The sequence below is a fragment of the Strix uralensis genome, chromosome 5, assembly GCF_047716275.1.
Source record: "Strix uralensis isolate ZFMK-TIS-50842 chromosome 5, bStrUra1, whole genome shotgun sequence".
Lineage (NCBI taxonomy): Eukaryota > Metazoa > Chordata > Aves > Strigiformes > Strigidae > Strix > Strix uralensis.
The window spans coordinates 88,995,470-89,019,505 of record NC_133976.1 but is presented as its reverse complement, the minus strand read 5'-3'; the positions used below and the strand labels follow the sequence as shown (position 1 = coordinate 89,019,505).

The 24,036-nt window shown below is 48.7% G+C and overlaps 1 protein-coding gene and 1 long non-coding RNA gene across 6 annotated transcripts in view; one reads left to right on the top strand and one right to left on the bottom strand.

The window, feature by feature from the left end:
• Positions 1 to 318: 318 nt before the first annotated feature.
• LOC141944871 (uncharacterized) lies at positions 319 to 2,624 on the bottom strand. The gene is made up of 2 exons (XR_012629349.1): positions 2,533 to 2,624; positions 319 to 1,035 (listed from the first exon to the last, which is right to left on the bottom strand). It is a non-coding gene; the product is annotated as an uncharacterized LOC141944871 (long non-coding RNA).
• Positions 2,409 to 24,036, top strand: part of PARVB (parvin beta) — a 67,723-nt gene continuing 46,095 nt past the window's right edge. Inside the window, exon 1 of one of the 5 annotated variants that reach the window (XM_074872155.1) lies at positions 2,409 to 2,659. In XM_074872155.1, coding sequence (XP_074728256.1) covers positions 2,545 to 2,659 — 115 coding nt within the window. In that variant the 5' untranslated portion in view covers positions 2,409 to 2,544. Of the gene's footprint in view, positions 2,660 to 4,411; positions 4,431 to 17,147; positions 17,257 to 17,811; positions 17,831 to 21,955; positions 22,350 to 24,036 lie in introns of those variants that run through there. The other 4 variants (XM_074872160.1, XM_074872157.1, XM_074872158.1 and 1 more) reach the window with 4 other exon arrangements.

Here is a 24,036-nt window from a genome sequence, read left to right as displayed (position 1 = left end):
GTTTCTGTCTGTCACCAATCCATTCTCCAGCTCAGTGTTCCCAGGGCTCCTGGACGGAGGAGCTGGGCTGGGCAGGATCACGGCTCAGCTGCGGGGCTGGTGGAGCAGGGCACGAGAAGAAACGTGGCTTGTAGGACCGGCCAGCGAGGGTGACCGTTACCTTAAAACCCACAGCACCTATTATTGTGTGAGACATTTAAATGATTTGCCACTGGCCTGTTGATTTGCAGAACACAACAGAAATGGAGCCTGTAAGGCAAAAACCTGTGGTTCAAATGCGGAAGGAAATCCTGTTAGAGAAACAGGTGAGCAGGGATTGTTCTCCTGAATCTTTCATTAGCTATTGCATTAAATATTGCTGTCAACAGGGAAAAGCAAAATATTTTTATACAAGAACTTACAGATTTTATACAAATATACAAATTTTAAAATGCAACATAGGTAAATTAGCAGCATCTCTGCCTTTAGAAACTGCTCCACGTTCTGCTAACAGCAGTTATGACAGAAATGCAAAATGCTCAGTCTCTTACACGTTCAGGCAAAATCAAACTGCATCCTGCGCTGTGTTCCTTTCTGGACAAAAAGCCACGTTCCAGTTCAAACACCCTCCTGTTTTGGGTTTGTATTCTGAGGGATCCTCCATGGCTGCCATCTCACTTAATGAAACGGCATTTTCATGAAGTGCCAAGTGTTGTGCAGCTTTGCTTTTCTTGCAGTTTAGGGCAGCCCTGCCATGTTTTGACTAGTACCATATTCTCAGCAGACTCGGTGGGAGAGTTTTTGGGTAGAGCGGGTCCCTTTGGCCTGGGACCGCAAGGATTGCTGGCTCTTGATTCGAGTTCCCTGCCGTGCCTCTCCTGAAAGGCGTAGTTCTTCTTAAAAAGCGTCTGAGCTTCCTGTATCCGCTGTTCTGGCACTGACGGCAGCGATACCCCTCCTGTTCTTTGGTAATGTCTTTATAATTGCAAAGCTGGATTAAAATGCGTCGGTCCAGTCTGGCACCCTCCTCTGAAAGCATCATCTTAAAAAAGGAAACTGTAATTTAAAAAAAGTTAGTGTTCACTCTTGAATTTGTGTTTATGGAGTCGGATCCCCAAAGAATTGCTGTCTACTTGAAATAAGTCATCATTCCATCGTATATCAGGCTGCTAATCCATGATAATCTTCAATTCGTGAGAGTCTGCACTGCCATTCCAAAGGGTCTTCCCAGCCCTAGTCACGTCTTCCCTCCCCTGCCCTTCTGCGGGCACTTGCCCTTGGGTGACTTTATGCTCTGTCACATCAGAAAACTGGGCAGGCTGACTTTGGTTTTGGTTTGTTGGGGGTTTTTTTGATTATTTGCCTAAATGCCTGTAGAAAAGCAACAAGCATCAGGAGGTGAGGGACGAGAGTGGGTCTTTGTGACAGAGGGGATTACCTTGGGTTAAATCTCACAAAACTACACACTCAGGAAAGTGCCTCTGCTCAGATGTGTTGTGTAGCGTTACTTCTGCATCAGGCCAAGCATGAAAATCTGTCCCGTGAGCTGGGGGTGCGGATCCTGCGCCAAGTCACATCGATTTGAATTAGGTTCTTTGTTGGGGTGAGGGCTGGTGACTGGCAACCGCTTGCAGGAGCATGGCCAAAGGCGTGTGCGTGGCTTTAGGTACCCCGTAGTCTCATTAAAATCAATGGGACCACTTCAGAGGCTTAAAGTTAAGGATGTGTGCCAGACTTCGCAGGATCAGAGCCTAACGCTATAAACTCTTCAGGATCTGTTTTTAATGCGTATTCCACAAAGCCCTTATCGTGCTCCCGGGTACTGTAAAATGATAAGTAATGAGCAATTCTCTCTGTGGGATCCGGGTTCCGCTGTTGGTGCGTGCGGACCCGACGCTTAGGGCGGTGCTGGGAGACCTGGGAGGTGCTGGTGCCCCCCTCGGAGGTGCCTGTGGGCCTCGGTACACGTGAACTTGGCAAACGCGGAGCCCCCCGGCCCCTTCTCCTCAGCCCCGCGGCGCGGGAGATGCCAAACCTGTCGGGCAGTGCCAGGAGAAGGTGTTTGGCTGCAAAATTAGGCGGCAAAGCTGAGTGCGGCCAGCTGGAAGCCGCTAAGCAGAGCCCTGACCAGGCTCATTACCTCAGCTTCGCCTGCCGCGCCGGGGCGGGGGGTTTGCGTTTCTGCGATGTGTTTTACCCACTTTTTCACGGCTCTCGTGGTCTGCCCCCCCCCCCCCCCCGCCCCGGTCCCTGCCGACACCCCCCGGCCAGGGTGCAGCCAAACAGGGCCCGGCTCGCCCGCCCCAGGCCGGAGGTTGCCCGCGGGCCGGGGGGCGGCCTCGGGCCCGGCGGGGGGGTGGCGGGGCGGCCCGCCCCCGCCTCCCGCGGACTTCCAGGCCGTGGCAGGGCGCTGTGGCCGCCGGCAGCGGCTCCCAGACCGCCCCTGCCCTCCCCGCGGCTCCGGCCCGCGCAGCCCCCCGCCTCCCGCCCGCCCCGCTCCCGGGCTTTGTTCGCTTCACCCCCCCCACCCCGCCGGGGACGCCCCCCCCTCACCCGGCCAAGCCGATGTCCGCCGCGCCCGTCCGCTCCCCGACGCTGCGGCCCCACAGGATGAAGAAAGACGAGTCGTTCCTGGGCAAGCTCGGCGGGACGCTGGCGAGGAAGAAGAAAGCCAAGGAAGGTGAGTTCGCCCGCGCGGAGGGGCGGAAGGCGAGCGCACCCGGCCGGGCTCGCGGCACCTCCGCGGTCCCGTTCTCCCCGCGGGGAGGCTGCGGTGGGGGCTGAACGCCGTGTGCCCGCTCCCCCGCCGCCCCCGGAGCGGGGCCTCAGCCCGCCGGGGGGGTCCCCGCGCCCGCCGCTTCCCGCCGCTTCGCTTCCCGCCGCTTCCCGCCACGCGCCGGCCCGGCCGCGCCTCAGGGCTCGGCCGCTCCCACCACCCCTCCCCGGCTCCCCGTTTTCAGCGTCCCCCCCCCCCCCCCCTTTTTCAGCGGGGAAAGGAACCCCCGAACCCGCTTTCTGCTGTAAAATAAACTTCTGGTGACTAAGGAGTCCGCGGGCGTCGTTTCCTCTAGCCTGAGAGTTGAAGAAGCCACGAGGGAACGATTTAAATCCACCCGTGTTTCCTTCCAGGCCGCTTCACGTTAGGATGGGCGCTTGGCCCACAGTGTTTTTCATAACCAAATATATTTGGCAAAACCACCCAGCCCTCGAGCACCAGGATGGGGACCCTTACACCCCAGTGTTGTCACCGCCGGCACCACGGGCAGGGAGGGGTTGGCCTCCCCCTTGGCTGTGGGGAGCCCGGAGGAGGCTGCGCCGAGATAGCGATGTCTACCCTCGCGCAACACAGCTTTATTGTTGTTGTTGTAGATAGGGAGGCGGCGGCGGGCTGCGAGGCTTGATAAAGGTGGTCCAGCCCTGTCTACACGAAGCGTGCCTTCCTCCCGAGCGCTGGCTCCTCGGGGGATGGCGTACTCCCTCCTCCTCAGCCTCCCCGACTGACCAAATACTGGCTTCTGCGGAGAAACTCTTCCTCCGTCTGATCCCCAGACTGCTGCCGCCTTCTAGCAGGAAATCTGAGTGTCCTTGCCTTATGTTTTGATGCAGTTTTGACTTTCTGTCTGGTTAAAACTGGCCTTAGTTTCGTTCTAGTGTCTGATGGGCGTCGGGTAGGGGCATAATTCGAGTTTAAGCCTCCTTTCAGATGGCTGTGGAGCGAGCACATGTTTTACCCATGTTGAGTCTACTAATTGCCAGCAACACTTAGAAGGCAGCTTTTTAATATTTAAAAATAAACTATTTGGCCTCAAAGCCTGGCTCAGGGAAATTGCTTCCCTTTCCTTCTGCTGGCTGTTTTGGTGTGGCTTACTGGTATTTCCTTTATTATCTATTCTGAATCAAGTTTCTCCGACGTGGTTCTGCTGAGGAGCAGCAGAAGTGGCCGTGCCTTCCTGATGATCTCATTTGCTTCTGAAGGAAGATGGTGGAGAAAACTCATCTCCAGCAGGGGATGTCAACCACACGCTCCAAAAGAGTGTATTTCATTCAAAGGTGGCTTCTAAGCTTAACCAGCTTGTCAGCGTCCCTTCTTAAACGAGAAATTTCTGTATCTCTAGGTGATGTTTTTGAGGCATCCGCTTCCAGCAGGGGCCACCCACCCGTTTTGCTGTTTGCCCGTTATTTTGCCTAGTGTCGTGGCTGCAGCCCCTCTTGGCGACAGAAGGGCCTGTTTAGGTTACTGCCCTCGGTCCATGGAGGGGAACTAGTTAAGCGTCATGGTCACGTTTCTGTCAGTGCGGTGGGGAGGAAGCTGGAACATGTGACAGAGCTTTTAGTTTGAGTATTCCTTCCAGTCTGAAAATGTGAAGGGAGAGAAGCCCGTCTGCAAGCTGGTGGGGCCACCCGTTGGGTACAACACACTGTGGTGCTGCAGGCGGCCGAGGCCCTTCATTGTAAGGGGCTTATTACCTTTTTACTGTTTTTACTTTCTTTGTGGGGTAGCTCTCAAGTGCAGGCTGTCTAGACCATGGCTGGGAAACTGGAGGGGGCCAAGGGCTAAGCAGTGATGTGGTGGTGGGCTGGGGTCTGCATCAGGGGTAGAGAGGCTGGTCCATGGCTTGTGGTAGGACCTGGGCAGCCCTAGGAGCAAATTTCAGGGCTAGAAACAAAATTTTTGTACACGAGTGTGAAGCAGAAGTAAATTGGAAGCTCATCCGGGTGGCGTTCCTTGAATGAGTTGTTAGACCATGCAGGAGCCCTGTGGCCAACTTTTCCTGTGTGCTTGGGAACCGCTCTGCCCTTGGGGGATTCCCTCCCTCCCTCCCCACAGGTGGTTTCTGGTGGGTTTCTCTGAGGGGACCAGCTGAGGTCAGAGTGATCTTCCCAGAGTAAATATTGCCCTCTCTGCCAAGACCCTCCACAATAGCAAATGGCAATGCTGGCTGCTGATTTGCCACAGCCCGAAGTCATTCTTGCCTCCACTGCCTCTAACAGCACCAAAAGCAAGCAAGCCGGAGGACTCTTTATACATCTTGCTTTCACTGCCTGTCTTTTGTATTGTAGCGTAAATACGGGCCTGCTATCGCCATCCCAGCTGTATTCACAGAATGACCTTTAACGTGGTCCGTGCAGAACTCTAATCCAGTCATGTTAAACCTTTCCGTCTTTGTGCACGACTTCTGAGCCACGCAGCTCAAAGATCCTTATAATGATACTGAAAAAGTTTTTGTTTATTACTTACGTGGTTTGCTTCTTTTAATCGTGAGTGGCAGCCGTGTCATAAATAACCACAATGTGTGGCTACCAACCCATAAGCAACTAAATTTAAATATGTTTTTGGCTAACTACTTGATAACATGCTGACATCTATTTTTAGAGGGGCTATATTGGGAGAGGAGGGTTCATCAGGCTTATCAAGGCGGCCCATGTAAGCTCATATCCTTGCTTTATGACAGGAGGATAAATAAGGTTCCTAGGTATGCTGGTGATAGTCACTGTGGCAGTATTCGAGGTATTTACTGTAGCACAGAAACAACTTTGCTGCTGCTTTTGCTTCAGCAGTACGGCGTGACACGGTGCTGTGTGAGTAGGTGCCAGGAGGTGAGGTGGGGTTAAGACCTCAGGTCAAATTTGTCGACGTTTTGAGTCAGATTCTATAGGTTGCTTAACTGAGGGAGCCTTTGAATTTCTGCTTTGAACCTCTGCTTTACACTATTGCACCTTATATTTACATTTCTGAGTTTTTATGGCTGAACTGACTTCTTAGGCGGCCCTGACTTAAAAGCAGCAGCAGCCACAGTTGTTCATGGGGAAGCTGGTTTTGCCCTGGTTTCCTATGGAAGGACAGGGCGGGTAATCTCAGTGTCTGTTTGGCTCCTCCCTTCCTCTTCCTTCCCAGGAATATTTTTAACCCATAGTTTGTCTAAAAATTCCCTGTGAGAAAATTAGTGGTCTTAAGGGTTATTAAATGACTGCAGGTTGTGTCCAAATGGGTCACCAATGAGCACAGAAAGACTGCAGTGGAGTCCCACAGCAGAAAAAACCCTTACACACTCCTAGAGAGCCCACGTGGGAGGGACAGGGCTGGAGAGAGGACCTGTCTGTTGGGAGAGCACTGCGTGGAGACACGTGTTCTTAATCTTACAGTCATGACACACATCCTTAGAAAAGCAGGATGTGTTAGTTCCAGTGTGCGTGCGACCACTTGGTTTTTACTTCCCCCTTCCTCCCTTAACCGTGTGGAAATCTGCAGAAATCTGTTTGCCTGATGTTAGCGTGACGTGGCTCTGTCTTGGTGTATCTCGGGCTTTTGAGATGTGCCACATCTGTAATGTGATTAATAAACTTATCACACCTGTTCAGGAGCTCCAAAATACGCTTTAAATACGTTAGGAAACTATTGGGGTGCTGGCAGGGCCCACGGCAGGGCACGGTTTGTGAGCTAGGTGATCCCTTCGCTTCTTTTCAGACCCTATAAAAGATACTGTTTCAGGCAGTGCTGTGTTTCATCTCCATCTGTAAAAGGAACTTAAATCTCTCCTTTCCTCTCGGTCAGAGTGATGTCTTTGTACTGAGATAAAGGGGATGGTTTGCTGCAAGCTTCGCTCCAAGCCTACTTGCAAAGCTTTGTTTTCTTTTCCTCATAACACACTGTATGAAAGATCTGGACAGCAGGTGTTTGGCTAAATAAACCTCCTGTTACTGTATCTGTGTGTGTGTGTATAGCCTATGTGGAGGAGTCACGAGAGAAATGCAACAGACTTAATTGCTGAGTGCTGTTTCCCAGTGACACAGTCCAGGGTGGGCACAGGGGTGAGGAAAACGCTCCAGAAAAGAGCAATTTATGGTGCCTGATGAAGTCAGTAGGAGAGGGGGAAAGGAGGAAAGGGATGACAGTGCTGCAGAGGGCAGGATTGCTGCAACAGCAGCTGGATCATGTGAAGGTTTTACGTGTGTTAAGGGAGGTTAAAGTATTGCTCTTGGGGCCTGTGGCTCAGCGTAACAGTGAGTGTGGCTGTGGAAAGTTTGCTGCTGCATTTACCTGTGGGCACACCAGTTTGGTAAATAGATTGGTGAGTGAGTATTTCACTAGATGGCAAGGGTTTTCTCCCAGAGGAAGGTGGGAGTTGTTGCCTCTGTTTTGCAGGAAGAAAAGGTGGAGGGTGAAGAAATGACTTGTTCCAGATCATCTGGCAAGCCCATGACAAAGCCAGGGAAAGAAACTTTTATCTCCTGAGTCGTCTCTGGTGGCATGATCCTTAGGCAAAGGTGTTGCACAATCTGCCTGATTCCCACAGCTCTACACATCCCAAAACCCACCTCCAAATTGTTCCGGGGAGACTGCTCGTACTGCCAGTCCACTTGGGCTTTCTGGAGGGAAGAACATGGGGAAATAAGCTCAACAGCAGGGTTAAATCAGAGGAAACAGCTTCTTTATCATTCTTTTGAAACTGATAGGGCTGCTCGTGCAGGTGATTGCTCTCTAGAGAGAAAAGAGGTTCAAAACCAGCTCTACTTCGTTGCCTTTGTATCGATGAGCACATCTGGAGTCTGTAAGGCGTTCCCGTGAACGCAACAGGATAGGAGAACGGCACTTGCTTGGAAAGTGGATCTCATCTTTCATTTGAATATGGTATACTGAAAAGAGTTAAAATCTTTTTTTAATGCTGTCTGTTATGCTGTCTCCAGAGGTGTATCTGTGTAAACAGACTGCACAAAATTGAACTTCTTTGCACATTTGCTTTAGCCACTGCCTAGTGGCTGCTTGGCACTCCTAACAAATGTCTTTAGCTTTAAAATGGTGCTGAAAGATGCCTGTTCAGTAGATCCTAAAAAGACGTAAAGCTGTAAGGCATCCTTAACGTAATTTTCATTCATGTTGCAGGTGTCACTCATAGTGGTGGTATTACTCGTGCCCAGGATTTGTCCTGGTCACAACCATTCCTGGCCATTGCAGGTTACGTTTCACGCTGGTGGTGCCCGTGTATCCTACTTTATGAACTGGTGCTGGCGGAGTGATCGCTCTGACCTCTCTGATGTGGAAAAACTGGGACTTTGGCATCACCTGGTCCCTAGAAAGCTCAGGATGGACGTGTGCTACTCATGTGGTGCCTGTACCCCAGCTTTTGTCCTGAGGCGTGTCCGCATTTCTGACTAGCGGTGAGGTGCCAGGGGACTTGCAGGGTGCTGGCTACTCTTGTGGTAATTCTCACCCAACAGGAAGCTTCATGAGCAGATCTGCCTCTCGCAGATCCTTGAGGTGCAATCTGAGATAAGCTTCAACTGGTTGCGTCCTGCTGTCTTCTGACCTGGTACTCCATGTATTTTTAAGGCTTTTCCTTTCAATAGACTGGTGTTGGAGCTCACCCCCATCTTAACCTACTCACCATGCTCGTGGTATGTGGCAGTGAGTTCTTAGTCAGATGGTGAGACAAATACAAAGAATGTAAGGTCTGATTCTGTGGCCCTGGTTCACACAAGTGCATTTGCTGCAGTCTGAGAGGATACTTGGCTGGGGAAGCGTGCTTGTGCATTGTAATGGGCTACTGCTGCTGAAATATCCAAGCAGAAGATGAGACAGGTGCTGGTTAGGCCAAATTACTTGCTGTTTAAGAGAGGAGTTTGCATATAATTATATTGAAGCTATATACCGTTCCAGATGTGTGTATATATCCATAGAAAGACTGTGCAGACCTATGCAAATTCAGGTTCAATTTATTATCCTTTCAACTACTCATTTAAACAGAGAGACCTAAATTTCCAGTTGGAACCTGCGTCGCCTCGTTGCTGGGTTTCTCCTGTGGGGCTCAGGTGTACCTCTGAGCGGGCCTGCTTTCAGTCTGGCTAGAGCAGTGCCAGTTTGGGGGCTGACACTGTCTTCTATTCTGGCAAAAGCTGTCCTGTGGATATAGTTTGCGTCAGTGTCTCAACCAAAATGAACTTTACATGCACATGAATCATCCTCTTAATAGTGTCATAAATCCCCTATTTTTCTCCTGTAGCCGCAGCTAGGCTAGGATGGTTCACACAACGCAGCTTTAGGCACAGCCTCTTGGTGAGACAATAGAGTTTTGAATTACAGCTGCAAGTTTTCTTCCAGACAGGATGCAGCAAGTTATACGTATAGCTCTTCAGCCGTGAGTTGAAGAAGGTGACTTGCTTTTATTTAAGAAAAACAGATATTTTAAAGTTGTTTTATTTTCAGAGTTGCAATCATTAAAATAAGATTCATTGTAAGAAGACTGTTATGTTTCATTGTAAAACCTTATCAAGGTGGTTATCAATGCTTCTGATTTTCCAAAACCAGATTTCAAATTTCTTAAAAATACTAACACAAGGATTTGGAAAGGGACCCTTTTCTCCTTAAAGTTTACCCTTATTTAAAAGCCATTGTTCAGTGATATCTGTTTTCATTTCTTCTAAAGGATTTACTAACACTTACATCCTGGAGAGACTGCGAGAAGCTGGCATCTGGCAGTCTGTTTAGAGGAGTGTGTGGGTGAGCCCTGTGAGACTTTGGTGTGTGGAGGGCTGCACGCGGACCTGGTGTGAGCAGGGGGAGCTGCAAAGTTCACGCCTTCACGCGAAGCCTTTGCAGATGCTTTCTGCTGGACAGTGTGAAGGGGCGATTCTTGGTCCCACTGGTGGATCTGTGCGGGGAGATCAGGCTGTGTTCTGCCCTGTGTTCTTATAAAGGCACTCATCATATTGACTTAAGTGCTTATGTTTTTAAGAGTTGTGATATTTTGATCTCTTTATTAATATAAATGCATCCTACTGATTTGCATGTCAGCAATACAGGAACCCAGAAGATTTAGTATAGTTATGTGTAACAGTGCTAAATGTCGTTTTACGTACTTCAAGAACTGTTACAGGCCAGCTGATCGGAAAACAGATGAAGCTGGTGGAGTTTTCCAATGCAGTGCTTTGAGCTTTGGAGCATGCTTTGATGTTAGGAGATTGGGAGATTAGCTGGCAAGCTCTTTCCATTGCAAAAGCATGTCAGAACAACTTGTTGCTAAGGGATCCAGGGTTATGTGGTCTGTGGCAAGACTGGTGCGAGGCAGAGACTGGCAGTAGCAGGAATTGGTGTTTCAGCAGTTACAGCTTTGCTGTGCAACTGGGAAGGAAATTTAGTGTGTGTTCCTTACGCATACAAGTGTCACGGACACAGCTGAGGAGATTCAAGTTTGTAAATGTGGAAGTGCCAGGTAGCTGGTACTTCCGAGCTGCCCATGAGGGATTTGGATGCCAAATTGCTGTTAGTTTTCAAAGGGAGCCGAGTGTACAAATCTCTTGGGCACCACTAAAAATCTTGGCCTACAAATACGCACCTGAGAGGTTGTCTGTGTCAGGTTTGGTGGGACATGAGGTCTCGGTGGGGACGTAGGACTGTACAGGGACACTGACTAGGAGGAGAATTCCTCCTAAGGAGGAGGAATTTTCTGCCTCACCTATAACATCGTCTGTTTGTGATCCCTGTTGCCCCTGCTGCTGCTGGTAATGCAGGAGGCTCTGTGTGTGCCTTCCTAACCCTGGAGTCTTGGTCCCTTTTCAGCACTTTCAGTCTGTCCGTGTTCTCACGCCGGCGGGGCAGGGTCTTCGCTGCAGCAGCAGGCTAAGGGCCAGCCCTCAAACTCCCCACAGTTGTTTCAGGAGACCTGGAGGCCAGCAGGAAAGAAGGAAGGGGAAGCCTTGTTTCACAAAGGCTTCTTCTTGTGCTGACCTCTGCTCATTATGGCAATCGTGACTTCAGCAGATCTCCAGGTTCTCTGAACTAACGGGATCTGGGTATTCTTCTGCAGAAGCCGGCTCCTTGAAAGTCAACCAGGTGACTGCAGGGAAAGGTCTGATCTGTGGCAGTGTCTGGACGTGACTGATGGCGCGGCCTCTGTTCTGGTCAGCTGCCGTGGTGTCCACATGCCTTACTCTGCACAGCCCTCTAACTGAGCTCTTCTACTTTGGTAGTTGCTTGTCCTCTGCCGCGTATGTCCTCTGCCTGCTCTGTGAAATGTGTTATATACGTGCAGCGTCACAGGTGAAGCTTAGGTTTTTTCCTTAGGGCACAGCAAAATTAACTGACGTGGTTGTCAGAGTTGTTTAGCTTGCAAAGTATGTGCGTCTGCGGCGCGTCTTCCCCGGGCTCTCGATGGCATCCATGGCCTGGCCCTTCCTTTACGTCAGGTGGGCTGTACCTGCCTCTGGTTGTTGTCCCAGGCTGCATCAGCATTTCTCGCCCTGGGCTGAGGGCTGGGGGTGGAGGGAAGCACGGCTCGAGGAGGGAGGTGGAAGGGACGGAGGGGCAGGGTGAGCAGCAGGAGAGCCCCGCTTTTCAGGGCCTCTTCCAGGCTGCCCTCAGGAGGAGCGCTGGGTCCTGGGGCCTCTGCTGCAGGCCAGGCTGCTCGTGGTGGTTCGTGCTGTCCCTGGCTGGGTGCGAGGGATCTAAACGAGCAGTTCTTGGTGGGTGACAGGGAGCTCTGCTTGTCTTTGGGGGTGGGCTGAGCACGGAGGGGAAGTGGGAACAGGAACCTCTGTGCTGCACAACTAATAGGTCAGTGGCCAAGCGATCTCTCCAGGGTGAGGCATATTCTGCTCAGGTATAGATTTCCTAATTTGTACTCTTCTGTTGGCCAAGTAGAAAGCTGCAACCCAAAATTCACTGTTGTGTATGTCTAGTTTAGCTGGAAAAATAATTATGGCTAACATATGTGGTTTCAGGATTTTGTAATTTGAATCCAGTTAAGTCTTGCTCTGAAAACCAGATGTGGAGAGAACATGCACACCTGGCAGCGTGTACTGGCCGAGAGCAGTGGCTCCGTACTCTTTGGGCCCTTAAATCACTGTCACTTCCTCAGAGGAACATATATCCACACAACGAATCTCCTCATTATAAATCCTGTACAGAGGATTTGTTTCCATGCCCCCGCTGCAGACCCCTCTCCAGAGCCCTTAGGCTGAGAGGAGAGGCTGCGGGATGGGATTCTGGTTTTGGCTTTGCTGGTTGTGGCGAGCGACAGGATCTTTGAGAATTCGGTTTTGCCTCTCAGTGATTGCTTCTCCAAGTTAAAAAGGGCTTCTTTATAATCCCCGAGACCTGTCTGGTGAGCAGATAAAAACTCTTATAAAATCTCTTTTCAATGTATGCTGCATTTTGGTCATAAAACAAGCCAGCTGTTCTGGCTCCTGGAATTTCAGTTCCTTCTTCAGTACCTCTTTTGTTACATGGCTGAACCATAATGAAATCCACTGAAAAAAGGAATAGTGTATTTTCCATTGTAGCTGCCATATGGCCTTATTGCTAATTTTTAATTAGCTGAGATGGTTGTATAGGCAATTTATTTGGAGTAAGGAAGGAGACTGAGGGCTGGATGAGGAGTGGAGCTATTCTGATGTCTATATAGAGGCACAGTGCCTTTTTTTACTGTCTTTAAATAGAAAAATGTGTAATCCTCAGAAAGTGTCTTTCCACTAGGTCTGTTTGGCAGATGTATGCATGTGTGTTATTAAACAGATGCAGACACTTCTGTCATTTTAAAATAGAATAGTGTTGCTTGCTCTCTGACTTGCCGAGTCCAGCAGATGGATTTAGAGGCTTTGTAAAACTCACAGGATTTTATTCAGAAACAGTAGAATGGGAGAAAGTACCAGGGCATCCAGGCTTGCACTTTCTGCTTAATATTCCTCGTCGGGAATAGGGTTATTAAATTGTCCCTTGAGATTACTGTTTGCCTTCTCCCCTGTGCATCGCTCCCAGTGTGTTACAGTGAATTGGTTCCACTGGAAAATGAGGCAGGCAGCAAGAATGCCAACACTAGAGATGTGTCTTGGATCTGCACTGAATTTGGTCTGACAGGGATCTTGACTCTCTGACTGGGTAATTAAGTAAGGGTGTGTAATGGAGCCCTATCACTGGGAAACTGGATTTTAATTGGGTGCAGGATGTCATGCTCCAAGTGGTCCTGCTGTGCCAGGAGCAAGCCAGATCTGCTGCCTGAACGGCAGATCTGATCCTGTCTGCCGCACAATCTGATGGGGTTTCCTTTGCATGTGAAGGGGAGAAGCTGTCGTGACTGACCTCATCTAATGTGGCAACAGTCCAGCTTCAAGCTGGACCTTGGCAGGTCCTTCCAAGCAACATCCCTCTGATTCCGTGGAGCTGGGTTTTTTGGGGGTCCCTCGTCAGGAAGAGAGACAGATGGTCATGGGAAGGGAAGAGGGACTGGCCACTCTCTGCTGTATGGTTGAAGGAGAAAGGTAGATATTTGTTTCCGTGACGTGTCTGGGATAACTGGGTGCTTGTGGGTTTTTCCTCTGACTGCTCACATAGATTCAGACTAATAGTTTCTCTCTCTGACACTTACGATGTGCTTAATTAGACAGCTGTCTTGAAAATGCCCACTTTTACTGCAGCTCTGCAGCTGTAGCTGCATTAACACAGTGAGGGGCCATAGTTTAAATCAGCACCCCGGATCCTCAGCATCATTTAGCTTCGTATCATTTAGTTTAAAAAAGTAAACTGTGGTGGCTGTTGCTCTGCTGACATCAGTAGTATGAGCAATAGGAAGGTTAGGGAGCTGTGCTTGACCAAGCTGTGACTCAGACATTTAAGGTGTTTGTTTATTTTATACTCTCCTTCCAACCGTGTATTTCTGATCCCTTAATTCCTGTCATTTACACATTAACAAACAGATCAAAGGTACCAATATTTACCAAGCTAGTTCAGCACCTGCTAAAAAGCTTTTCTCCCTCAGCTCTTCAACCAGCAGAGAACACATGTGGATTTTCTTTTCTGTGGACAAACTGGTAAAACAAATTGTAATTTTTAGTGAGTGACTTTTCTTCCCGTGAATGTCATTACATGCAGATGCCCAGAATCTTGGTGGAAGGCATCCCTGCTGGGTTCCCTCATTTGCTAAATCAATGTGCTGCTGATCCCGTGGTTGGTGAGAGGTTTCTCCAAGAACGCAAACACACTTTGAAACTGTCCGAACTGGGGAATTCTGCTTTTGTGCTGAATGCACGGGAGATGGGCACTGTTTTTCAGGGAGGCTAAGTAGTTTGGTGTGTCGCAGCACAGTCGGCCAGAGGATTCCGTGGAGCTGTAGTGGCAGTGTGAATGATTTCCCAGCAATTACATTGGAAGAGTGAAAACAGAGCAACTAATCCCCATGCGAGTAAAGGGGGAAAAGACCCTCATGGCTGCCTGTGGCACTGCCCCTGTGTTGTGTGATCTGTCTGTCTCGTGGTCTGTCCTGGGTTGTGTCCCGTTTAACCTCTTCATCAGTGACCTGGAGGAGGTGATGGGGTTGAAACAAAGAAATTGCCTCAACAGTAAAGTTTTTTTACTGTTAAGCAGGAATTCTTTATTAGCAGCGCTGAGGTCTCCCTGGGGATTCTCCACCTTAAGGGCTCCCAAGAATTAGCAAGGGACATCAGTTTCCATACGCACAAATCATACATATTCATTAGATTTCCTGGAAAGGGCTGTCTTATGATAATGAGTTCCCAGAATTCATTTACATAGTCCAAGCAGGCGTAGTGAAAATAGCGTGAGGGTCTTTGGTGGTCGAGGGAAGAAGTAAGCAGTCTTCCTCACGGTGGTCGCTAGCTGACCTTCTCTCCAGAGCAGGCGCTGTGCAGTGAAGTCCAGGCGCCTCCTTCCTAAATCAGCAGAATCACCCTCCCTATAACAGGGTCTCTGTGTCCTTTTGTTCGAGTCCCCCTTATCTTAGTTTGCCCATTCTAGGAGTTGCCCAAGCGCCCACTGAAGGCCTTGAGTCTGCTGTCGGTGATTTCTGTCGGGAGCCTAACAAGTGTTTTAATCTTTCCTAAACAGACAAAGGGACCTAAGGAAACAGTTGAGGAGTCCTTGAGAAACAAATGAAGTAAACCACAAGCAAAACTACTCACAGTTTAGTCTTAATAATTGTCAGAAATTCATTTGTTTGAGCCCTTTCATTCCCTTTCAGGGTGCACGCTCGTACAGTTCACTGATGATGCCAAACGGCGTGACCAGCTGATACACTTGAGGGCAGGGCTGCTGTTCAGGGAGACGTAGACAGGCAGGAGAAACGGGCTGAGAGGGACTTTCTGAAACCCAACAAGAACAAATGAAAAGTCCTGCACTCGGAAAAGAAGAGCCCCCTGCCATGAGCGGGGCTGGAGACAGCCTGCCTGGGGGGCAGCTGTGCTGGAAAGGCCCTGGGGGCCCTGGTGGGCCACGAGCTGACCCTGGGCCAGCAGTGTGCCGCTGCTGCGAAGGTCAACAGTATCCTGGGCCAGTGGATTGAGCAAAGTGACTATCCCCCTCTACTCAGCACTCCTTAGATCCCAGCTGATGCACTGCACCCAGTTTGGGGCTCCTCAGTACAGGGAAGACGTGGCCAAACTAGAGCACCTTCAGCAGTGGGCAACCCCTCTCTGTGAGGAGAGCTGAGGGAGCTGGGCTTGTCCAGCCTGTGGAAGAGACTGCTTCAGGGAGATCTTTCTGTCTGCTAGTACCTGCGAGGAGATCACTGAGAAGCTGGAGCCAGGTTCTTCACCGTTGTGCATAGCAGAGGAGACAGACAACGGGTATAAACCGAAACGAATGAGGTTCAGTCTGGACAAAGGGAGAAAGCTTTTCATGCTGGTGACTATGAAGCAGTGGGACAGGATGCCTAGGAGTTTGTGCAGCCTCTGTTCTTGGTGGTTTTAAAACATGACATGGTAAAGCCCTCAGCAACCTGGCTGGATCTCAGCTGACCCTGCTTTGAGGAGGAGGTTCAGCTAGAAACCTCCTGAGGTCCTTTCCACTCTGAATTATCCAGTGATCTTATGCGTCTCCCTGGCAGCTTAGGCCCTTCAAAGGCTGGAGTAGGGACATGTCTTAAACAGCATGAAGTCTGTGGATTAGTGATTTATGAGCATGTGAATACAAGGGTGTGCAGTGGAAGTCTGCTTCTCATCAGGGTCCTTTTACTGGTTTTGGACTGAGGTACTAGTAAGAGTACAATCTTTTTTGTCTTTTTGCCTGTCAAACCTTTCAGTGAGGAGGAAAGCACAGATTCCCCTGGGCTGCTGTGCTGGCTGCTTCTGTAGTGAGGGTGAGTTGGAGAGGCTGTGTAGTTAGAAAACTTTTGGGACTGAGCAGTAGCTGAGCTTGAAAGTCTTTAAGATATCTAGCCCCACTGAAACACCACCTTGTCCAGCTCATAGGACCTGCTATTGTCAGTGTGAAGGCTTTAAAAGAGACCACAGAAAGCTAGAACTGTAAACTGTGTAGAACTGGTGTGCTGACTAAGTAAACAAACAACAACAACTTCGGGTCTTTTTGATATTTGGTGAAATGTGACATTGGCTTGTGCTTTGGACTTGATTTGGTTTGATTCTTGGACTGGCTGTTGTTTCATGATTGCATTTTGTTATCCCTTGAGGGCTGCGTTTGGGAGACTGGACTGGACTCCACTCTTTCTACATGATCTTTAGCGTCTTCATTTGAACCTGGTGGTGTCTATTTGTTACTTAAATGTGGCAGAGTAAGCATCTGAATGCTTTTATGGCAGCTGCTGTCTTCACTGTACCTTCCCCTTGGACTGGCTTTTATCTGACCGTGGGCTCTGAGTTCCAGACTTTCTTTTACTGTGAGGTCTGTAGTGCTTATCACTGAAGTGTTTCTCTTGGCAGGCTCCTCTGGTGCTCAGAGCAACAACTAAAATAATTTTCCACATATGACTTGTCTGGAAACCATTGAGAAAATTTCTTTGTATTTTGCAGTGTCTGCTTCCATAGTGCCATTTTCAGTACTCTGCTCTACTGCCCTGGATGCGGGTAGGACACAGGAAAGGTAGAGCTGGGCCTGAGCAACCCTCGGTATTTTGTACTCTAAAAACTGTGTGTTGAGTGTTTAGGTTAAAGCTACTAGTCTGGAGCACTGCCTGTCCCTCCGTTGAACTGAAAACTAGCATTTACTAGCAAACCCTCAACATGTGTCTTGCAAATATAGTTGCTAAAAATGAGTGTTTTTCAGGGTTTTACTTGTCTTTCTGGGTGATATTTGGGCAATTCCAGTGATTAGGCATATGGACTTCTTGTGGTTTGCAGGGTCATTTATCTCAGCTTATTCTTCCTGTAGAATCATGTTGCACAAGCAAAAAAGTTGCTTTTTTTGAATTGCAAGTCATAGCTGTAGCCTCCCTTCCATCTGAGTGAGGTTTGTTTGTTGAGCTCTGTACTATCAGCTGGAGAAGACGGTGCCTTTCTGTTACTTCTTGTGCTCACCTGCCATCGCTGCCTTCAGAAGTGAGTCTGTTACTCTCTACTTCTCTTGACGTGTTCAGAAGAACAAACAACATCAAATGTTTTCATGTTTGCACAGGGGACTGCTTTTGGTGGTGGTTGTTAACCTCTTCGTGCCTTTGGGAAGGGGGGCAAAGGATATAGGGAAAGCAGGAAGCTGAATTGGGTAATGCTGCTTGGGCAGTTAACTAAGGGGGTTTCATTCGGGTACCAACAAATGAAGTGTCAAACCATGAGAGGGAGGTGGAAAGAAGTTGGGGAAGGATGGAAACCAGCTCGGTTGTAAAACGTGTTACTATGAGCCGCAGTAGAGACTTTTTCGATGCAGAGTGTTCTGCTTGATAAAGTTTGCACAGTTAGATTTGGATGTGGGATCAGAGACAGAGCTTGTAGAAGGCAGTAAACTGAAGTGCTGTTTTCTCCCAGATTTCTTTATGGTGCAGAAGACAAGAATTGAACGAATGGACTAGGCACCTCTATTCCAGAGTACGCTGTTAGCGCTGCTTCTGACAGCTTCTGCTCTCTCCCCTTAGTGATTTGCTTTGGCTGGACCCATCAGACACGGATACCTTAAGTAGTGAGTTGATTGTTGTTTCTGGAGTTGCTTTTTGGTTAAAAAAGTCTTGTTGGTGCTTGGCACCTTGCAGAAATCAACCTGCTTCGTTGGGGATCTCAGATGGAAATCCCAGACTGTGAACGTGCTGTTCCCTACCTGCTTGTGCCCATCTGCTTTGGTTGCAGGAGCACACGGAAGCCTTGGAGAGTACTAAGCACTATATGGTAAAATATGGTATTTCATGGAGAATTGATGGCAGTAAACTTAAAATGCCTTGTAGGTTCTCTACTGGGGGCGCATACAGGCCAGATGTCTCCTTCAGTCCTTTCCTCTTGATATCAGACTTTTTCTTTTCCTCTGTTCTCATCAGGCTAATTTGACTCCGCATCCTCCTTTCAGGTGGAAGTTGTCCTGGTGCTCATGAGTTATGCTTGGGAGAATGTAATCCTCCACCACTACTTCGGGGGAAGAAATGACCTTTTGAATGTTCTGATGGAATTGGTACTGGGGGGGCGCTGAGAAAGTACCCTTTCCCCATTTTCAAGTAGAACTTGTGTGCAGGGGGAGGAGCGTAGCTTTCCCTCGTTGCTTTTACTATCCTCTCAAGCTGCAGATACTGCCTGTGATGTTTGAGGCAGCAGCCTGGCTTTTCCCTGTCAAAAATCTCTGGGATTTAAGCAATCTGTTTACAAGTTCAGGGCAGAGCAAGCGCCAAAGGTATGGCCAGTTCATGTCCTGGAGTATAAAAGCTGTATAGTTTCGGTGTGTTAGTTCTTAGGATTGCTGGGGAAGGGGTAGATACTTTAGAGAGTATTTTATTTTTGCCTTAGAAATAAAATACATGCTTGAGGTCTTGGGACCCTCTCCTTACCCCAAACATTTTCCCATTTATTAACAAGGCCGTGCAAAAGCTCTTTCAAGAGGCAGGAAATGGGGGAGAAAAATCTCACGTCCATGAAATGAATGGATATACGCTGTTAAGTTGTGGGGTCCTGCTCTCAGCCAGGTGCTGGTTCCAGGCCTCAGAGAGCTGCTTAAAAATACACTTACACCTCTCCGGCATGAGGAAAGGTGATTTAAAAAATGTGCCATTTTCAAAACTGTGGGATTTCTGTTGTAAGGTCGATGCAGGGAGGCTGAAGCAGAGCTGGCTAGGTCAGTATCTACTGGGTGGCTTTTTCTATACTTGAAAACCTCACCTTTTTAGGTGTAACTTTATAAATACTTTAACTTTAAAACATCATTCTTTCCACACTCTTATTTCTGCTGGTTGGGGATTCTTTTTGTTTGGGTTGTTTGTTTGGTTTTTTTGGCCATCATTAGAGTTTGTGTGTCTATACCATGAAAATGAACTTTATATTTTTTTTCCTTTCTTATCTGGTTACTTTTCAGGCTTACTGCACACTATGTCCCCACTCTGTGCCTTAATGTGGCTTCTGCCACCACTAGTGCCAGCAGAAGGGAAGGGTGGGTGGCAGCTGGGGGTGGAGATGGTGTCTGGGGTGCCCCTTTGCTGACAGCATGATGAAGACAGCTACACAACTGTGACTTAAGGCAATAACGGAAGGAATGAGAAACAGGGATTTACAGCAAAATGACGAATCCCAAGTTTGACTTGTTTAGTTCCATAGCTCTCTGTATGCTTTGGCCAGTCTGCATCTTGCTGTTCTGCCTTGCAGAACCTATTTCAAAGGATTCCTAGTTAAGTATTTGTACTAAGTGGGTGTTAGACCTGTTTCATGAGCTGAACAGAAGGAGACCACAGCAGCTGGGGAGCCAAATGCTGACGTGAATTCTGGTCTGGTCCTTCGGTAGGTGTGAGGCTTGAATGGGAATGGTAGGACTGCTGGAAAGAAGAGCCCGATGTTAATAACAACGGCTCTGTGTCAGTACTGAGGGCTTACCTTGTTTTTTACCACTGTCTGTTTGTGCCCAGGCAGCCGTGGGGCAGCTCTGGCTCTGGGAGTTGCTACCAGAGGCAGATAAATACCGGAGGGGGGATCTGTTCGGTTATTCCCGCAGTGTGGGACAGTCAGTCCTGAGGTAGTCAGTCCTGCTTTGCTGGCTGTTGTGTTGTCCATGGCTGACACTGAGGAGAGGCTGCGCAGCGTGGCAGCGGCTGGCTGAGGACAGGACCCTCCTTCCTCCTCCTCGGCAGCCCCAGCGCAGTGTTCGCAGGGCCCTGCGGCCAGCGGGAGCAGAAAACTGGCTCAGTGCGCAGCAGCTCGCTTTTTGCAGGGTTCAGTTTTCTTGCTGAAGTAAAAGGGGCCACATAACTGGCTAAAGATCTGTGTGCTTAGTAATTACAGAGTCTCATTTTGTCTGGTTTGGTGCTCAGTCGCCAGTGCTGGTGAAGTTGAATGCCGCTGGTGGCCGCTGCGGTCTGTTCAGCGCTCTTCTCTCTCAAGTGGCTCCATCTCTGCCTGTTCCTATTCTGCCTCAGTGCAGCCTTCCTCTTCTCTTTTTCACACGTGCAGGGCTTGGCCAGGACAGCTGTACCCATCTTAATATTGCCTATCTCAACACAGGTGTCACCCATGGAAAAATGCAAATTCTTTTTTCACCCTCCCCCCACCCTCAACAACTCGATAGAAAAATAAGAATTGTCATGGGTGAAAATCTGAAAGCTGTATTTCACCCTCACAAGCAAAACAAAGCCGCAGCTTCTCATAAGCGTTTCCAACTGGCTGAAGAATTGAATACACTGCTACCCTGCTAGATGTGTGTTTTACCCCTGGCAAAAATAAGGGGGAGGTCTTTGTTCCGGCAGTCACAGAACAGGCGAGTTTAACACATCCATATGAGCAAGCATGGCCTGCTCTTTGCAACTAAACCAAAAGCATTATTACAGCCCTTTCCTAAAAGTTGCCTTTAGCTTTACTTTTCCCTTTTCGTCAGTCTTTCTGTTTCTTTCAGCAAAAGAGCCTGGCTGTTGAGTGCCTTGTCTGCCTGCTGAGGCATATAAATAATTTCCTTTATTACCACAGTTCTGCTTTGAATGCAGTCCCTTGATACAGTGCCTTTATGTGGATTTGATCAAGTCTTTGCCTTTGATCTGCCTGGGATTATTAATTCTCTATTATAATTAATGGAGGCTTTGTCTTTCTCCTGCAGTCTCTATCAAAAGATCTCAGAGCCTTTTGTAAATGTTAAGCAATTAGTAATGCAGTAGCAGACTGGTGAGTTGTGTCTGTGGTTTGTCTCTAGAAAAGAGACAAAGACCCTTAGTGTATCAGCATGCACAATGTTTGGGGCTGGTTTTGAAATCTTTCAGTACAACAGTTTTCCTTGGAAAATGCCAGTTTTTGTAAAACAATTTTTTTTTAAATGCTCCCAGAAGGCTTACACTTCTGAAGACAACTTTTCGTGAAGGCGTTTTAGGCATCGGGTGGAAATTCTGTGTGTGCAGGGCTGCGTGTGTTGGTCTGTGACAGGCAAACAGAGGAGCAGCTTAAGAGAGACACTGCAGGGTCTTTACTGAAACAAAGAAATTGCCTCAACCGTAAAGTTTTTTTACTGTTAAGCAGGAATTCTTTATTAGCAGTGCTGAGGTCTCCCTGGGGATTCTCCACCTTAAGGGCTCCCAAGAATTAGCAAGGGACATCAGTTTCCATACGCACAAATCATACATATTCATTAGATTTCCTGGAAAGGGGTATCTTATGATAATGAGTTCCCAGAATTCATTTACATAGTCCAAGCAGGCGTAGTGAAAATAGCGTGAGGGTCTTTGGTGGTCGAGGGAAGAAGTAAGCAGTCTTCCTCACGGTGGTCGCTAGCTGACCTTCTCTCCAGAGCAGGCGCTGTGCAGTGAAGTCCAGGCGCCTCCTTCCTAAATCAGCAGAATCACCCTCCCTATAACAGGGTCTCTGTGTCCTTTTGTTCGAGTCCCCCTTATCTTAGTTTGCCCATTCTAGGAGTTGCCCAAGTGCCCACTGAAGGCCTTGAGTCTGCTATTGGTGATTTACGTAGGGAGTGTTGTCTAATCTTGTCTAAACGGACGAAGAGGCCTGGGGAAACAGTTAAGGAGTCCTTGAGAAACAAACAAAGCAAAACACAAGCAAAGCTTTCAGACATCACAGTTTAGTCTTAATTGTCAGAAATTTATTTGTTTGAGCCCTTTCATTACCCACCAGGGACCTGTTGCCTTTTGGTCTGACACTTCCCGAGGGAAGCGGGAGCTCCAGCGGATGGTTGATCTTTTCTGCCAGGGTGGGCTGTTTCCTCAGGAGCTGTCCTGTGGCCACGTCTCACCTGAGATGTGAGTGAATGAGGGTCGTGTCACTGGTCTGAGTGGGTAGAAATAGTCTGGAATATGGACTTTTGATTTTGCATGCAATTATCTGAACTCTTAAGATATGAGTTGCAGGCAGGCGAGTCACAAAAGTGCAGCTGGTCGTGGTTTTGCCTCTGGGAAGAGCAAGGAAGCCGGGGAAGCAGCCAGACATCGGGCGCAGGAAGAGCTTCCGTGCAGTTCGTGTTACCTGGTCGTTGGACGTTTCCCGGCTGTGTGCTGCTCTGGGCGAAGAGGGTGACAAAGGTACTTGAACAAACCATCTGTAGTGGAGCCAAGGGTAACAAAGCAGTCTGATAGCTGCCAAAGTTCGGGTTTAATCGCGACATGGAAGTACCTGCTGTAAAAGTTGTGCTCGGGCAGCGCTGCGGAGCCAGCTCAGCGCCGGCGAACGCGAAGGAAAGCGCCGTACCCAGAAACCCGTGATCAGCGTCACAACAGCTGCTGCTTTCTGCAGGGTGGGATTCAGCCTTGCAGTCGGAAATAACTAGAGCTAAAATTAAGTAGCATTTACCATCTGTTTTTGTAAAAGGCAGAAGCTTGTGGTCGATTTTTTAATAACAAGGTGGTGAATGGTAAAGACTCAAGAGGTGAACTATGCAGTTGTTGATATCTTTTAAAATTACACTAAAATTATTAAGAGTGAAAGCAGAAAGGATCAAATTGTTGACATCAGCTTGCTCTTTCTTACAAAAAGGAGAAAGCGGGGACATCTTTTTATAGCGCTCCTGCTGACTTTAAAGGCCATTTCATGACTTGTGAGAAATCCTTGAGAGCTCTGGTGGCACTTCCAGCTTTCTGCAGCTAATTGCTCCTGTTCTGTGCAGCTTGCGTGTAATCCCATGCACCGAGACAGCCTGCCTGGCTTACAGATGTAGTGCTCTGGAGCATGTGTGTGTCCGATCCGCTCATTATATTAATTTGTTTGAAAGGCCAGCACAGCTTCCAGCGTGACTAAATCATGTTGACTGCTGACACTGCCAGGAGATTGTTAAAACACCGGAGGACTGCCAGGAACCCTTGCTGCTTTCCTGGGGACTGGTAGAGAGGTGACCTTTTATTCGTGAATTTAAATTTCTGATTTAGGGAAACATTCAAGGTTTTTGCTGAATGCCTTGGCCACTTGCCCGTCCCTTGTTACATTTGGACTTGGCTAGTGCTGGCTGATGGGGTACTGAAGTGGTTCAGAGGACTAGTGCTGCCTGTTAATTGAGGATCTGCTCGGAGAGGAGATATCCAGCTGGAAGGGAGGGAGGCTATAGCAGACATCTGGGAGAAATCATAACTCATTCTGCCAGACATCATCTTTCTGTGCCTGTAGTTACACCTGACTTGTCCTGAGTAAGTTCACAGCTGAATCATGTAGACCATCAGCAAGTTTTATGTTAAGGCTGTAACCGTTTAGCAGAGTCTGCGTTGTGGGTCAGGGTGGGGGCAAACTCTTTTTGTGGCCAGGAGAGCATTCCCTGGATGCTGGGGCTGCCCATACGAATTCTGCTGGCACGGCTGAGGCACACCTCTGGTGTGGTTTGGTGTGGTGTGGTGTGCTGGCAGGAGCAAACCAACCATCCCGGGCCAACAGATACAGGCAAAGTTCTGCTGGGAACCAGCCTGGACCAGGTGATGCTACTCCAGCCTGTACTCAATTTCCTACCCTTCCTGTCTTCCCCTACTGCAGGTTTCCTCTGACTGGTCTATGAAATTAAATGATCTGGCTTTAGAGAAAGGTGCTTTACACAGATCTCATTTAGAGAGCAAAGAACTATGCCAACACAACCCAGGAAGGTGTTTGCTGTGGGGAAGGGAAGGGGACAAGAAGAGGACCTGTGGATGGGCAGGTGGAGAGCAGGCAGGGAGCAGTAATTCCTCGTGTGGGACCTACCATGACTGGAACCTGTTGTGTAAGCGCAGCTCTGCTCTACCAGTAAAATAC